The sequence below is a fragment of the Chlamydomonas reinhardtii genome, chromosome 16 (assembly GCF_000002595.2).
Source record: "Chlamydomonas reinhardtii strain CC-503 cw92 mt+ chromosome 16, whole genome shotgun sequence".
Lineage (NCBI taxonomy): Eukaryota > Viridiplantae > Chlorophyta > Chlorophyceae > Chlamydomonadales > Chlamydomonadaceae > Chlamydomonas > Chlamydomonas reinhardtii.
Window position 1 is genome coordinate 162,286 of NC_057019.1, and position 13,951 is coordinate 176,236.

At 62.8% G+C, this 13,951-nt stretch overlaps 2 protein-coding genes across 2 annotated transcripts in view; one reads left to right on the forward strand and one right to left on the reverse strand.

The window, feature by feature from the left end:
* Window positions 1-3,604: 3,604 nt before the first annotated feature.
* Window positions 3,605-11,840, reverse strand: CHLRE_16g695100v5 (uncharacterized protein). Its single transcript, XM_043071799.1, has 13 exons — window positions 11,656-11,840; window positions 10,746-10,825; window positions 10,347-10,454; window positions 9,914-10,036; window positions 9,364-9,480; window positions 8,954-9,004; window positions 8,498-8,579; window positions 8,266-8,360; window positions 7,555-7,722; window positions 7,109-7,276; window positions 6,858-6,923; window positions 6,301-6,408; window positions 3,605-5,870 (listed from the first exon to the last, which is right to left on the reverse strand). The coding sequence occupies exons 1-13, from the start codon at window positions 11,726-11,728 to the stop codon at window positions 5,658-5,660; spliced, it is 1,452 nt and encodes a 483-aa protein (XP_042915278.1). The 5' UTR covers window positions 11,729-11,840; the 3' UTR covers window positions 3,605-5,657.
* A 160-nt stretch (window positions 11,841-12,000) lies between these two features.
* The window catches only part of CHLRE_16g695050v5 (uncharacterized protein), a 7,551-nt gene continuing 5,600 nt past the window's right edge, over window positions 12,001-13,951 (forward strand). Inside the window, exons 1-4 of the mRNA XM_043071798.1 lie at window positions 12,001-12,202; window positions 12,706-12,884; window positions 13,137-13,228; window positions 13,652-13,799. Of these exons, the coding sequence (XP_042915279.1) occupies window positions 12,106-12,202; window positions 12,706-12,884; window positions 13,137-13,228; window positions 13,652-13,799 (516 nt within the window). The 5' untranslated portion in view covers window positions 12,001-12,105. The remainder of the gene's footprint in view (window positions 12,203-12,705; window positions 12,885-13,136; window positions 13,229-13,651; window positions 13,800-13,951) is intronic.

Below are 13,951 nucleotides of genomic sequence, written 5' to 3' on the forward strand. Positions count from 1 at the left end.
CCCCTCAAGCCGCAGGCTTGTCCGGCTTTAAGACGCCCATCAGTAAACCATCTGCACCCAGTTCAGTGACCCCGGGTCTCAGAATCCTGTAGTCCCCAAATCGCGCCCGTAGCGCCCGCGCGAAATTGCATAATGTTCCTCATAACACAAAAGGCCGATGCGAGCAAAGAGAGCCTGCGGAACGGCGCCCCCGAGGAAAAACGACTTGAATGCATGCCGTCGCGCGCACCGTAGTGTCACTGCAAATATGTAAAATGCGGCTAAATGTTCATAACGCCCAATATCGCTCTTGTCGGGGGCCAACGAGCTGAACTTGCCTTCATCGCGTCCTTAGCAACGCCACATCGCATTTTTCTTGCCGCGGCGCCGTAGACACCGCGATATACTTAACAATACTTTTCAGTACATAGAAGCTATATAAACACGATTCATGGACGCTAGCGAGCACAGCTGCTTCAAATCGCTCCGTTACGCAGGTCGCTTCTCGCTGTAGCAACGCCATAGGCCTCGCTGGCTGCGCCTAAATGATTGTCACATGCTGAATGCACAAATACACTTGGCAGAGCTGCGAATCCCGGCGATGCACCTCGCGCGTTTCTGGGCATGGCATTATTGCGCCGTTGCGCCAGCGAGGACGCGTCTATCTTCCCTGCATCGCATTTGCGACATCCTTTGGCAAGTCCCTTCTGCAACTCCTGCCACACAACATCCTGCACCCAACTCGGCGCAACAGCTGCGCACGTCCGGCGCCACCTCCGGCCCAACCCACTTGCCTGCTGATCCTGCGTCGCACTTCAAGTCTTCCTTCCTGCTGTTCCGTTCTCGCCCTGCTCTCCGATTTCGCCTGCCTTCTCGCATGCCGCGCATCCCGGCGTGCCAACCGCCCGTTGCCCCGCCCTGCTCACATCGCCCCCTTCGGCCCTTCCCCCTCCCTCCTTGGAGGGCAGGGCTCCTATCTTAATGTCTCCAGACATTAATTGGCCATTTTGGCCGTTTTCTAGACATTCCTCCCGGGGGCTAATGTCTGGGGCGAGACTTTGTTGGCCCGGGTTTGGGGCGGGTTTTGTCCGAATTCCTATGGAGAAGCACCCAAACCGCCATGTGCCCAGACAAAAGACGGCAGCCACCCGGCCGTTTTTGTCTGGAGCTAGACATTACCCGAAAAACAAGATACGACCCCTGTTGGAGGGACAACCCCACAGACGTCTTGCACCGGGGTCCGTACGGACCCCGGCTTTAAGACGCCCATCAGTAAACCATCTGCGTCGAGTTCAGTGACCCCGGGTCTCAGAATCCTGTAGTCCCCAAATCGCGCCCGTGGCGCCCGCGCGAAATTGCATAATGTTCCTCATAGTACAAAAGGCCGATGCGAGCAGAGAGAGCCTGCGAAACGGCGCCCCCGAGGAAACACGACTTGAATGCATGCCGTCGCGCGCACCGTAGTGTCATTGCAAATACTTAAAATGCGGCTAAATGTTCATAACGCCCAATATCGCTCTTGTCGGGGGCGAACGAGCTCAGCCTGCCTTCATCGCGTCCTTAGCAACGCCACATCGCATTTTTCTTGCCGCGGCACCGTAGACACCGCGATATACTTCACAATACTTTATAGTACATAGAAGCTATATAAACACGATTCATGGACGCTAGCGGGCACAGCTGCTTCAAATCGCTCCCTAACGCAGGTCGCTTCCCGCTGTAGCAACGCCATAGACCTCGCTGGCTGCGCCTAAATGATTGTCACATGCTTAATGCACAAATACACTTGGCAGGGCTGCAAATCCCGGCGATGCACCTCGCGCGTTTCTGGGCATGCCATTGTTGCGCCGTTGCGCCAGCAAGGACGCGTCTATCTTCCCTGCACAGCATTTGCGACATCCTTTGGCAAGTCTCATCTGCAAGTCCTACCACACAGAATCCTGCTGCCAACTCGGCGCAACAGCTGCGCACAACCGGCGCCACCTCCGGTCCCGCTGGGCCCTACCAACTTGCCTGCTGCTCCTGCTTTTTGCACTTCGTGTTGCTTTACGCTGTTCAGTTCTCGGCCTGCCGTCCACTCCCGCCTGCCTTCTCACATGCCGCGCATCCCGCTGTGCCAACCGCCCTGTGCCCGCCCCGCCCCGCAACACAGCCACCCCTTCCCCCTCCCTCCTTGGAGGGACACCCCCACAGACGTCTTGCACCGGGGTCCGTACGGACCCCGGCTTTGCATCTGCACACTAAATGTTTATTTATGGATGCGAATTACAATTGAAGGGACAGTCCGACAAGCGGGGGCACACCGTACCCACGCCGCGAGGGACCGTCTCCGGCCCAGAGAGAAACACCCACCCCCTGGTTGACTGCCGACCTTCATAGCGTTACGCGCATGAGTCGAAGCCAAGCCGAAGCCCGCCAAAGCCCCACCGCCACGTAACACCCCTCATCACTTTTAGGTCTTTTGGCGGCAGCACCAACGCATAACAAGGCACGACAGGCCAGTGGTCTGCCGACAGCCCCATCAAACGCAAGCACCACACAAATATCACGTCCGAAGACGATGGCTGGCATCAGAGACGCGCAATGTCTTGGCCCGAAGGCCCATGTCTGATAGTCTGGAACCGGAAGCCAAGCCGAAACACCACCAAGCCACAGCACACCACAGCCCCTCTCAAAGGGCGCACCACCCGCCAACCGTCCAACCAACGACCCAGGCCGACCCTCCACACAAGCCCCAGCGGCACTCGGAGACGAGAAGAGATTTATGCTGAAAACTAGGGTTACAATTCCGACTGAGTCGGCGACCCTGGGTCAGCGCCGAAAAGATGTTTAATCATTTTCAGCGCAGTGCCGGCGAGATAGTGCCGCCCGAGGACATGTCTAGGTAGCTATTCGCAGCCCGCAGGTTCATGGCTCAAAAGATTTAGCAGAATGCGCACAGGGAAAAAAGGCGCGAGACGGGGTGTCTGAATACCGCGTCATTACTCGACAGACATACTGCGCTGTCATCATTGTATCATGAAAGCCCTAAATTCATTGACGCGAGCCGGGAAATATGCACAGGGAAAAAAGGTGCAACATGGGGTCTCTTGTTCCTGCTGCTTTGCCCTGATCAGATACAACAATAGATGCATGATAACATGAAAGGCACAATCCTTCAATGGGGCAGCGCTAGCTCGCTTGCGGGGCAAGCGCTTTGCAAGCGCTGCATGGGCACACGATAGCCCTGCAAAGTAGTCGCGTTACACCATACAATATATATAAGGATTTTTACAGCGAAGAACGCACGCAGAAGGAGGCTGATCAGCGACATGAATAAGGGGCAGTTGCTTTGGCCCCTACATATCAACGGCACATCAGTGCACAACAACATGATCACTTAGCAATTCACGGGGCGACATCACGGATACGGCTACGACCCGCCGACAACCGCTTCGTCGCTGGTCGCCGGTCGCCTGTGTCGGACCCGTTCCGACCCCACTCACCCCCGCGGCACACCTCGCCTGTCACCTCCCTCAGCACCTTCCCTGGCCAGAACCGCGTTGTTGCCGGCGGCAACCTGCCGCCTGAAGACGTTGCCAGATAGCTTTTCACGGCCCCAAAGGTTCAGGGCTCAAAAGCATCAGATTTATGCTCCAAAATTAACGCTCGCTGCCACGCCCCCCCCCCTGCACGGCGCATTCCGTGCCCATGCTGCACGCCCGCTTCCGAACGCGCTGGACCCGCCACCTGTCACCATGGCTGATTACTAAGGCGAAAACAGCATCACCCGGACCGAGATAGTTCCTGTTATAACTAATAATAACGCCCTGAAGCGTACTGAGAGTGATCGAGCAGTCAACTGCCAGCAAGTCAAATAGTGCACATCACGCGTGTCACGACACGTACCCGCCAACCCAGCCTCTTCACACGTCATCTCCAAAACCGCAGATGCAGTTGCCGCAGACAGGCGGCTGGTGCCCACCACGTCGGCAAATGGATCTGCCAAGCCTACGCCGGAACATACGGAAGCAACTGGCTCCAACGTCAACGTCGTCCAAAGAATCTCCGCCCCAATTGTCGACTGCCCAAAACGTGGCCATACCGGGCTGACGGCTTCACCCAAAGCCGTAAAAGCCGCACTGACCCAACCCCATCAATGTGAGTACGGTACATCAGGGCCTCAACCAACAGCGGTGGCATGAACGCCATCCGAGTCATTCAAGCAACCCCAACCCTTGCTGCTAGTGCTGGTGCTGGTGCTGCGAGTGCCGCCGGCCGCGCTACGGCACTAGGGACCTGCCGCATACATCGCCGGCCTAAGCCGCTGCACACCACACGCACGTACCCCAGCACCGCCTCCGCCTTCGTGTCGCCACAGCTGTAGCAGCAGTAGCAGCAGCCGCGCTGGCAATGGTTGCGCCGGCAGTAGCCGCACCGCAGTCGCCCTCCACCGCAATCGCCGTCCAGGGCGCCGGCGCGCGCCAGCTCACATGCGTCACCGCGCACACCGCCAGGGCGCCGTCGCGGAAGCAGTACCCGGTGGCCGCGGCTGCACCCTATGGGACCTCGCCAACCTGCCTGAACCCTGTCCCATCACACACCCGGTGGCCGCGGCCATCGCAGCCACCGCCGCCCGCTGCGCCGCATCGCCGCCGCCGCCCTAGGTCTACGCTAGTCATATGCTGTACGCAATAGAAGTAGAAGTACATGTGTATGTATGTCTTCGCGTGTGGAGTGAGGCTTCGAAAGAACTGCGCGGGTTGAGAACTCTTTGACGTCGGTCGCTGGCCGCGTCATGAGTTTGATGCAAGGTTACACTTCAAAGCTCCAATCGTATTCAATTCAAGAATCTCTGTAGGGGCCACAAAAGTCGCTTTCAGGAGGGCAGAATTACATGCGAAATCATGCATGGCTGAACGGGAGGGCGCTGTGAGTCACCTGGGAGGGATTAACCCGAAAGGGGCTGTATTGCTTGGGTGAAAGCAACGGCACGCGTGGATGTCAATTGGAAATCTGGAATCCCACAACGAGGGGGCCAGGAGGGGCCGTCCACGGCATGGGTGAGCGCATGCACCGCAGTGTGCGCCACCCCTGCCTGCCCACGCTTACGCTTGCAGAGTATTTAAGCTTGCATTATAAATCTCGCGCCACCGCCCAAAAGATAAACGATAGCCACGCTTGAAGATATTCATGGCTACGCTCGGCTAGTCGGCCATACCCTGTTCACAGCCGTACGTGCTACATACCGGAACCCGCGCCCGCGTCCGTGACTCCGTGTTGACCTTCTCCTGTTATGCTTTTCTTGCACACAAGGCCCTGCAGCGTTCTCACTTCTCAGTGCCGAAACCTGAACATCCGTCCGCGTGGCCGCATATTTGTCAGCCGATTAAGGTCGGGACCTGTCACAAGCTCCGCGTCCCCAGCAGCAACCCGGGTAGTCCCGCCCCACCGCCACTCCTCCGCCTACATACAGACTGCACGGCCTCAACGACACCCGCCCTGCAGCCATCCACATCCATGAGCCGCCGCCTCCAGCCCCGCCCCACTCCTGTGTCCCACGCAAACACTGCCTACCACAGCTTTTGCGGACCGCCTGCCCCCGCCCCATCCCCGCACCGCCTGCCTCCTCCCCCATTCCCCGCCCATTCTGCCCCCGCCCCCGCCCCTGCCTTGCCTTCACCCCCCGCCCCTGCCCTCTACTTGGCGCGGCTGCCGGCGCCCTGCTGCTGCTCCTTGTCGCCCTCCCTGTGCCCCTTGGCGCCGGCTCCTGTCCCAGCGGCGGCGCTGCTGCTGCCGGCCTTGGCGGGTGCCCTGAAGGCGGCGGCGCCCGTGATGCGGCGGCCGGCCACCAGCACGTTGACGTCGTAGGTGCCCTCGTACGTGTAGATGGCCTCGATGTCGCAGAACGCCTGTGTGTGTGTGTGTGTGTGTGTGTGTGTGTGTGTGTGTGTGTGTGTGTGTGTGTGTGTGTGTGTGTGTGTATGTGTGTGTGTGTGTGTGTGCGTGTGTTCGTGTGTGTGTTAGGCCACCTCCGGGACACAGTGCGGGCACCGTACGTGTAAGCACCAGGGAAGGGAACAAGCAGGGCGGTGTACGCCCAGTTGTGAGTGCGTGGGCTACAAGCCCTTCGCGCGCCAGGCCCCATGTGTTGCGCTGCAAACATGCACCGTGCTCGCCTGCCGACATTGGCGCCTCCCCACCCCACCCCCGCGCCTCCCCACCCCACCCCCGCACCTCCCTACCCCCACACCTACCCCCACACCTACCCCCACACCTACCCCCACACCTATCCCCACGCCTCCTGCCCGCCTGCCCCCTCAGGCCCCTTCCCTTCCGCACCTTGGCCACGTGGAAGTGCGACAGGATGCCGTTGCCGCCCAGCAGCTCCCGGCCCAGAGCCACCACCTCGCGCCCGCGGGCCGACGTCCACGCCTTCACCAGGGAGGCCTGAAGGCGGTTCCATGCATAACTAGATCAGACGAGATGATGTGGACGGGTTGCTTTGCAGCAGATCAGTCTTGTGGGGGGGGGGAGGCGAGCATGAAGCGGTGTGGTGGCGAACCCAAGTGCGCGGGCTTCGAGAACCAAACCCACAGTGCGCTAGGCTGCACTGGGAGTTGTGGGGTGAGCTGCATTACTGTACTACTGGACCAGCGATGGGCGAACGCCACGTGCCCCCTTCCCTCCTTGCAGGCCTACACCTACACCTACACCTACACCTACACCTACACCTACACCTACACCTACACCTACACCTACACCTACACCTACACCTACCGCCCGCCGCACCTACCGCCCGCTACCCCCCCCCGCTGCACCTACTGCCCGCTGCACCCGCCCGCTGCGCCCCCCACCTGCTCGTGCGTCATCCGCCCGCTGCGCCCCCCCCCCCCCACCTGCTCGTGCGTCATCCGGCCCTCCTCGTACAGCTTGCTCAGCCGCCAGCAGGCCAACCACATGGCCTGTGAGGGGAGTGCAGGGGAGTGCAGGGGAGTGCAGGGGTGGGGTGGTGCGCGGGGGCTGCACCGGCATGCTCACAGCCCGACTGATGGGTCCGGAAACTAATGGGGCATCGTCTGCACGCTCACCCACCCACACCCACACTCACACCAATTCACTCACACCACACATACACGCACGCTCGCACCTGTATGGTTCCGCCCATGCGCGCCAGGCGCTCCTGCACCAGCTGGAAGCCGCCCAGCGCGCTGCCAAACTGCTTGCGCTCGCTGCAGTAGCGCACTGCCATGTCGTACACGCCCGCGCAGAAGCCCACCGGCTGCCACGCCACCATGATGCGGCTGATGGCCAGGACCTGGCGGGGGGTGGGTGGCGAGGGGGGGGGAGGGGAGGGCGGGGGTTGCAAGGATTGGTACAAAGACGTGTAGCGAAGTAGACAGCAGACGTGGGGGTGCGCGTACCGATGACCGACCGGGGAGGGGGCGATAGGTGGGGGACAAATCGAGGAGGGGAGGTTGGGTTGGGGCGTTGGGTGGCTGATGATAAGTAAGGTTGTCCCCGGACCCCGGGAGCCCAGGCCCGGACCCCCACCTCACCCCACCCCACCTCACCCGACCTCACACACGCACTCACCTTGTTGGTGTCGTTGAAGTTTGACACGCCCGGCAGTCGGGCGCTGTCGGGCACAAAGCACTGGCTGAACTCCATGTCGGCGTTCTGCACGCAGCGCAGCGCGATCTTGTTCTGGATCTTGCTGGTGCGCAGGCCAGGGTTGCCCTTGCGCACGATGAAGGCGTTGACCTGAGGGGAGTGAAATAGGTGCAAGAGGGAGATTAAGACTGACCGTAGCTGACTGACATGGGTTTCAATAAAAGAGTAACAGGAGAAAAGAAAGTGCCACCAAGGAAAGCTGAAACCAAGTCAAAGCGCCGTTTTCAATACAACTTTCGCGGTGGCCTGCGGCTTCATATCGTGGCCAACTATTGGGTCCCAGTTCACGCCGGAACGAACCGCCGTGTCAACACGCGCTCAACACATGATGCGCTCAGCCAGCAGCCTCAGAGCCGGAGCGGCCCCCGTACGATGGAGCACAGCTGTGCCATCATGCCGTGGATGCGTAGGTCCAGATAATGAACGTCGCGCTGTTTTCCATCAACTTAAACCTAAGCCTTTTGGGCTGGGCCCCCTAGGATTGCCCCTGTCCGTACCCCCCGGAGGCAGGAGCCCCCACTTCCCCGCTAGTCCCCGCAACGCCCGCCCTCTCCCGCCGCGACCCCTTCCTCCCACACAAACACAAATGCCGACACAACTACAATCACATACGGTGTGTTGACAGACGCGCACCTGGCCGTCCTGGTTGTTGCGCGCCCACATGATGCACACGTCCGCCCAGGTGCCGTTGCCGATCCAGCGCTTGTAGCCGTTCAGCATCCAGCCGCCTGCGGAGCACAGCGCGTAGCCGCACCCGTTAGTTGCGTGCGTGCAGCGAAAACACATGGAAACATACAGGACTGCCACATTAGCTGGCGATGTGTGCGCATGTGTGTTTTCTGTATCGCCGCACGCCGCCCCTCACCTGGCACCTTGGTGGCGGTGGAGGTGAGGGCGGAGGCGTCACTGCCGTTGGACGGCTCCGTCAGCGCCCAGCAACCCACCAGCTACGCAGTGCGATGACAGGGGGGATGGCAACAAGCTTAGTGGTAGTGCTGGCGGTGGCCAGTGCTTGGGGGTACATGTTGCCTCCCGGCTTTCTCGCCTGCCTCCGCCTCCCTTCCTTCCTCCTTCCTAGAAATCCGCCTCTCTCACAACGAGACACTGTCAGGGCGACATGCGACACCCCGGCCGGCGGGAGGCGGGAGCACCCCCCCCCCGCGCCCCCCCCCGCCCCCCGCCTGACACGGCACGGGCCAGCCGCCAGAGGCACTGCCGCAGCGACGCAGCCACCCGGGACGTGTGTGTCTGCCACCTGGCCGCACCCCCGGGCACGCCACACATCCCCCCCTCCCGCCCGCCACGCGCCCGCCACGCCCACCTCGAACTTGGCCATCCTGGGCAGCAGCTCCTGCTTCTGCTCCTCAGAGCCCTGCGCAGGCGGAGCGGCAGAGGCAGAGGCAGAAGCGGGCGGGCAAGCAGAAGCGGGCGGGGCGGGCAAGCAGAAGCGAGTGGGTGAGTGGTGTTTCAATAGCTTGAGGGTCGCGTGGCACGGGGCTCTGGCCGCAGGCGACAAAACGACGGCTACCCCCAAACTGTCTCCTTGTGTCCCTTACCACCCAGACGCCGGCTACCCCCACCCCAAACACGACTTCCTCATACCACCACACCGCCCACTCTCCCTACACTGCCCACCGTCTCCCTCCCAGCCCGCTCCCTCACTTTCCCCCCCCCCTCACTTCCCCCCCCCCCCCGACACTCTCCCCCCCCCACACACACACCCCGCCCCACCAGCAGCGCGATGGTGAGCATGGCCAGGTGGCTGTGCACCAGCAGGAAGGTGGAGCAGCTGGCGTCCACACGCCCCACCTCCACCACCGCCATGCCGTTGGCCAGGATGGACAGGCCCTGCAGGGTGCCGGGGGGCGGGAGAGGGGGAGGGGGAAGAGGGAGGAAGACGGTTACACTCATGATAGTTAAGGGGGGGAGGAGAAGGAGAGGGAGGGAAAGTGATGGGGGAGCGACAGGTTGGAAAGGAACAAGACAGAGCGGGAGCTTCACCACGCATTTGCATCTTCACTCTCTCATGGTGAGATACCAATGGCACCGACATGCACGCACGCACGCACGCACGCACGCACGCACGCACGCACGCACGCACGCACGCACACACACACACGCACACACAGGCTTTTCGCAGGCTCGACGCGGAAAGACGACGCTCGGTATTCGGTATCTTCCGTAAGTAACTCCGACGCCGTCGGGGCGGGCTTCGTTTTACACGCTCTCGCACTCCCTCCCTCCCTCCCTCCCTTTCCCCCTCACTCACTCACTCACTCACCGGGCAGCCGTACCCCTTGATGGGCCCCCCCGCCAGGCCCAGTGCCGCGAAACTGGGCACCAGCGGGTGCGGGAACTCGGCCTTCTCCCAGTAGTCCGCAATGACAGGGGCGACGTGCGTCTCCTGCGTGGCGTGGCGTGTGTGTATGCACGCGTTGCGGGTGCAGGTGGGACACGTGGGCGCTGACTCCCCGAGCGCAAGCGCGCCCCGCACCTGCCACGCCCTCGTGCCTCCACCGCTCCCCGGCGGCAGCCAGTCCCATGCGGTCCTCCGTACTCGGGACTGCACGCCACGACATGCAGCTCCCCAGGCCGCCGCCCCCGCAGCAGCAGCAGCTCCCACCCCTGCCCCCGCTGCCCCGGCCCGTTCTCCTGCCCACCCCAACCCTGCGCCCTCTCCTGCTGCCCCCCCCTCCCCCCGCTCCCCCCCTCACCATGTAGGCCCGCACTCGGTCCCGCAGCGCCCGCTCCTCGGGGCTGAGCAGTCCGTCCAGCGCCAGCAGGTCGAACACGGCGGGCGGGAAGGCGGCAGAGGTGGTGGCCTGTGTGTGTGTGTGTGTGTGTGTTTGTGGGGAGGAGGTTGTAAATGACGAGCCCACGCTAAGCCAAAGCGGGGGGACGGAGGCAGGAGGGGAGGGAGCGAGGGAGGCAGGGCGGCGAGGAGGAGGCCATGCAGGGCAAGGGGAGGTGGATGCCGCGACCCCCGTCAACACGGGCCGGGCTGGGCTGGGCTGCAGGTGTGGACACCCGGGCCGTACCGCACCTGGAGGTGCCCTGTCCGGCGCGGCGGCCCCCATGCCGGCACCCGCACCACCCCGCCACCCGGTGCCTACCTGCGGGAAGGTGGGGTCGTAGCCGCCGCGTGAGTGGGAGCCGCCGCCCGCCGTCAGCTGCTGCACCAGCAGGTCGCCGGCTGTGCAGCGCGGGGGAGGAGCACCAAAGGATGAGAGGAGCAGCAAAGGATGAGAGGAGAGGAAAGGCGTAACAATACGGAGGATGGGGTTGCGGGAAGCAGGAGACTGGGAGAGTCGTGGAGGTTGAGGCGCGGGAGGTGTGCAAATGGACACAGGGTTCGTTGGGGCGTTTCACGACACACACACACACACACACACACGTTTTTGTTAACACACACACACACGCAAGAAGAGCCCCGTCAGTGCAGGGTGGGGCTAGGCCGCGGCGTCGCTGTGAGCGCCACACGGCAAGGAACGCGATGCTGCTAGCCTGCGTGCCCCGGGGGACTAGCGGGCCAAGGGGCTAGCGTGGGGAGCTACGGAAGAGGACAAGAGCTGTGACGGTAGAGCTGCAGCCGCGTCAGACAACCGGCGTGGTCGGTGCTCAACCGTCGATCGTTGGCTAGCGCGCGGCGGCGACAGCCCTTGAGGTCCCGCTTTCCCAAGCGCCGCTGAGCTCACAGACCCTGGCGTTCATGCTGTTCAAGGTGCGCGTCGAAGGGGGGAGGCCTCAGGCACGGGCTGGGCGTGTGCACAGCATCGTGCCATACGCGCGTGCCGGTACTTGTTGGATCCCCATCGGACACCGAAGAGTGCGGCCAGCGTCCGTCGGTCGCAAGCTCTAGTCTTATCGCTGGCGCGCCAGCCCCCGTGTTCGCACGCCCAAGCACCTAAGCTACCAGTGACGCTAGCACCGAGGAGCACCGACCGGCGCCCGCGCGCGGGCGGCACACGTGTCGACACCCGCGACCGCGAGCTGGGCCGAGAACGTAAACTTTGGCGCCCTCACCTTCCGGAGGCGCCAGGTGCTGGGCCAGCACGCCCAGTCGGCCTTGAGCGGCGGCAATAGGCTCGGACGCCATTTCCAGGACGCGCAAGACTTGCTCCGACAGCGGTCGACCCGTAAACTTGGTTTTTCTGTTCTCAGACTAAGGCTTCGTGGTAGGTCAAGCCTCGGCTCGTTTCGCGCTGGATTTTCTGTCGTCTAGAATACATGAATTGGTTCTGTTTGGGTTGTAAGGTACCAATGCCCGGTCCGTTGCTGACGGGGCGGCCCATTGCCCCGGCATGGTCTTCTTGCCGGTGCGGGCTCCGACAGCACTATTCCTTTGATAGCTGCTCACACGAATTGTCTGCTTGTGTAATTACATCGCTGCTGGTGCCGAAGCTCAGAAGGAGTTGTGAAGTTGCAAGTCGTGCTGACGGTGCGCATTTCCGCAGCGTCGCCTCGCTCGCCAGCATGGCACCGCAGCCGGAGGCCCAGTATCGGGTAGATCCCGATGGCGTGGCGGTCATCACGCTCAACTACCCGCCGCTGAACGCGCTGCATCCGCTGCGTGAGTGTTGCGAGGTGGCATGCGCGCCCAGTTCTAATCACTTCCACAAGCCCACACGTTTGTCGTTTGTGATGAGGCGTGTCACGGGGCAGGTTCGCGTCAGCGAGCGGGAATGCGCGTGGCAGCCTTGGGGCGGGAGGGAGGAGCCGCACTAGCAAGGCGGGGCTGCGTGCGCCCGCCGGTTATGCCGCCCTGCTGAGGCAGCACTCCATGCACACACACCAGCCGGGCCGCCCGCGCGCGCTGCTAAGGCCCCTGCCGCCCTCTGACAGCCAACACCTGTTTGACATATTTTAACTCATGTAGTTCGCATACGCACCATGTGTTTGGGGCCTGCCGGTACTACCCCGCTTTCGCAGCTCTCAGCAACTGCCTCCCTCCTCGCCTCCCCTCCCGCTGCACCACAGCCCTTCCTGACCCCTCCCTTCCTCGCCCCACCTCCTTCCCTCCTCACCCCTCCTACTCTCCTCTCCTGTCCTTCCACCCCCACCCCACCCCTGCAGTGCTGCGCTCGCTGTTTGAGGCGCTGCGCCGCGCGCACGCCGACCCGGCGGTGAAGGCGGTGGTGCTCACCGGCGCAAACAACAACTTCTGCGCCGGCTTTGACATCAGCCAGTTCCAGAACCCGGACGCCGGCAGCGGCGGCGGCATCGACAACTCCATCAACGATGCCATCTGCAAGGTGGGAGAAAGAGAATGTGTGGTAGGACATGTGTGTTGGTATGTTGTTGTGGCAGCACGACACTCCCGCCGGGCCTGGTGGCAACGGGCTCCCGGTGCTGTGGCGCGTGACCTTGGGCAGTTCCAGAAGCGCAGCCTGCGTACACGTCTCCGACGCGCACTCCTGCTGTGATCCCCGTCTTGCTTAAGCTGGGGCCTGAAACAAACTGCCCACAACCCTCTCTCCGCTCCTCTCCCCCATCCGCCTGCACAGTACCTGGAGGGCGGCGCCAAGCCCGTGGTGGCGGCCGTGCAGGGCGTGGCGCTGGGCGGGGGGCTGGAGGTGGCCATGGGGTGCAACGCCCGGTGAGAGCGTGTGCGCGTGTGTGTTTGTGGGTGTGTGCGCGTGGGTGTGGGTGTGGGTGTGTGGCCATGGAAGGCAGGAGGGGGTCGTGGGGGCGTGGTGCGGTGGAAATGATTGGGTTGCAAGCGTGACTCTGGCAGACATGGCCCGGTGTTGCCTTTGTTTGGGTTTGTATGGGCTTGGTTTGAGGGGCCGGCATGTACGGGAGTCAGGTGACGAGGTGCTGGGAAGATTGGGTGGGCGGCTTGAGCATGCCTGGGCCGGAACAATGGGTGCTGCCACAATGAATGACGTGCTCACTCTGGCGGGAGGGGGGGGGCATGTGCCTTCCAGGAGGGCCTCCTCTGCCCCCTCAACCCCATCCCCTCAACGCCATCCCCTCAACCCATCCCCTCAACCACCTGCCCTCCCCTCCCCTCCCACAGTGTGGCGGTGCGCGGCACCAAGCTGGGTCTGCCGGAGCTGACGCTGGGCATCATCCCGGGCTTTGGCGGCACGCAGCGGCTGCCGCGCCTGGTGGGGCTGGCCAAGGGCTGCGAGATGATGCTGACCAGCGCGCCCATCAAGGCCGAGGTGAGCAGGCAGGGTCAAGGGGGAGGGGGAGGGGGAGGGGAGGGGAGGGGAGGGGAGGGGAGGGGAGGGGAGGGGAGGGGAGGGGAGGGGAGGGGAGGGGAGGGGAGGGGAGGGGAGGGGAGGGGAGGGGAGGGGAGGGGAGGGGAGGGAGG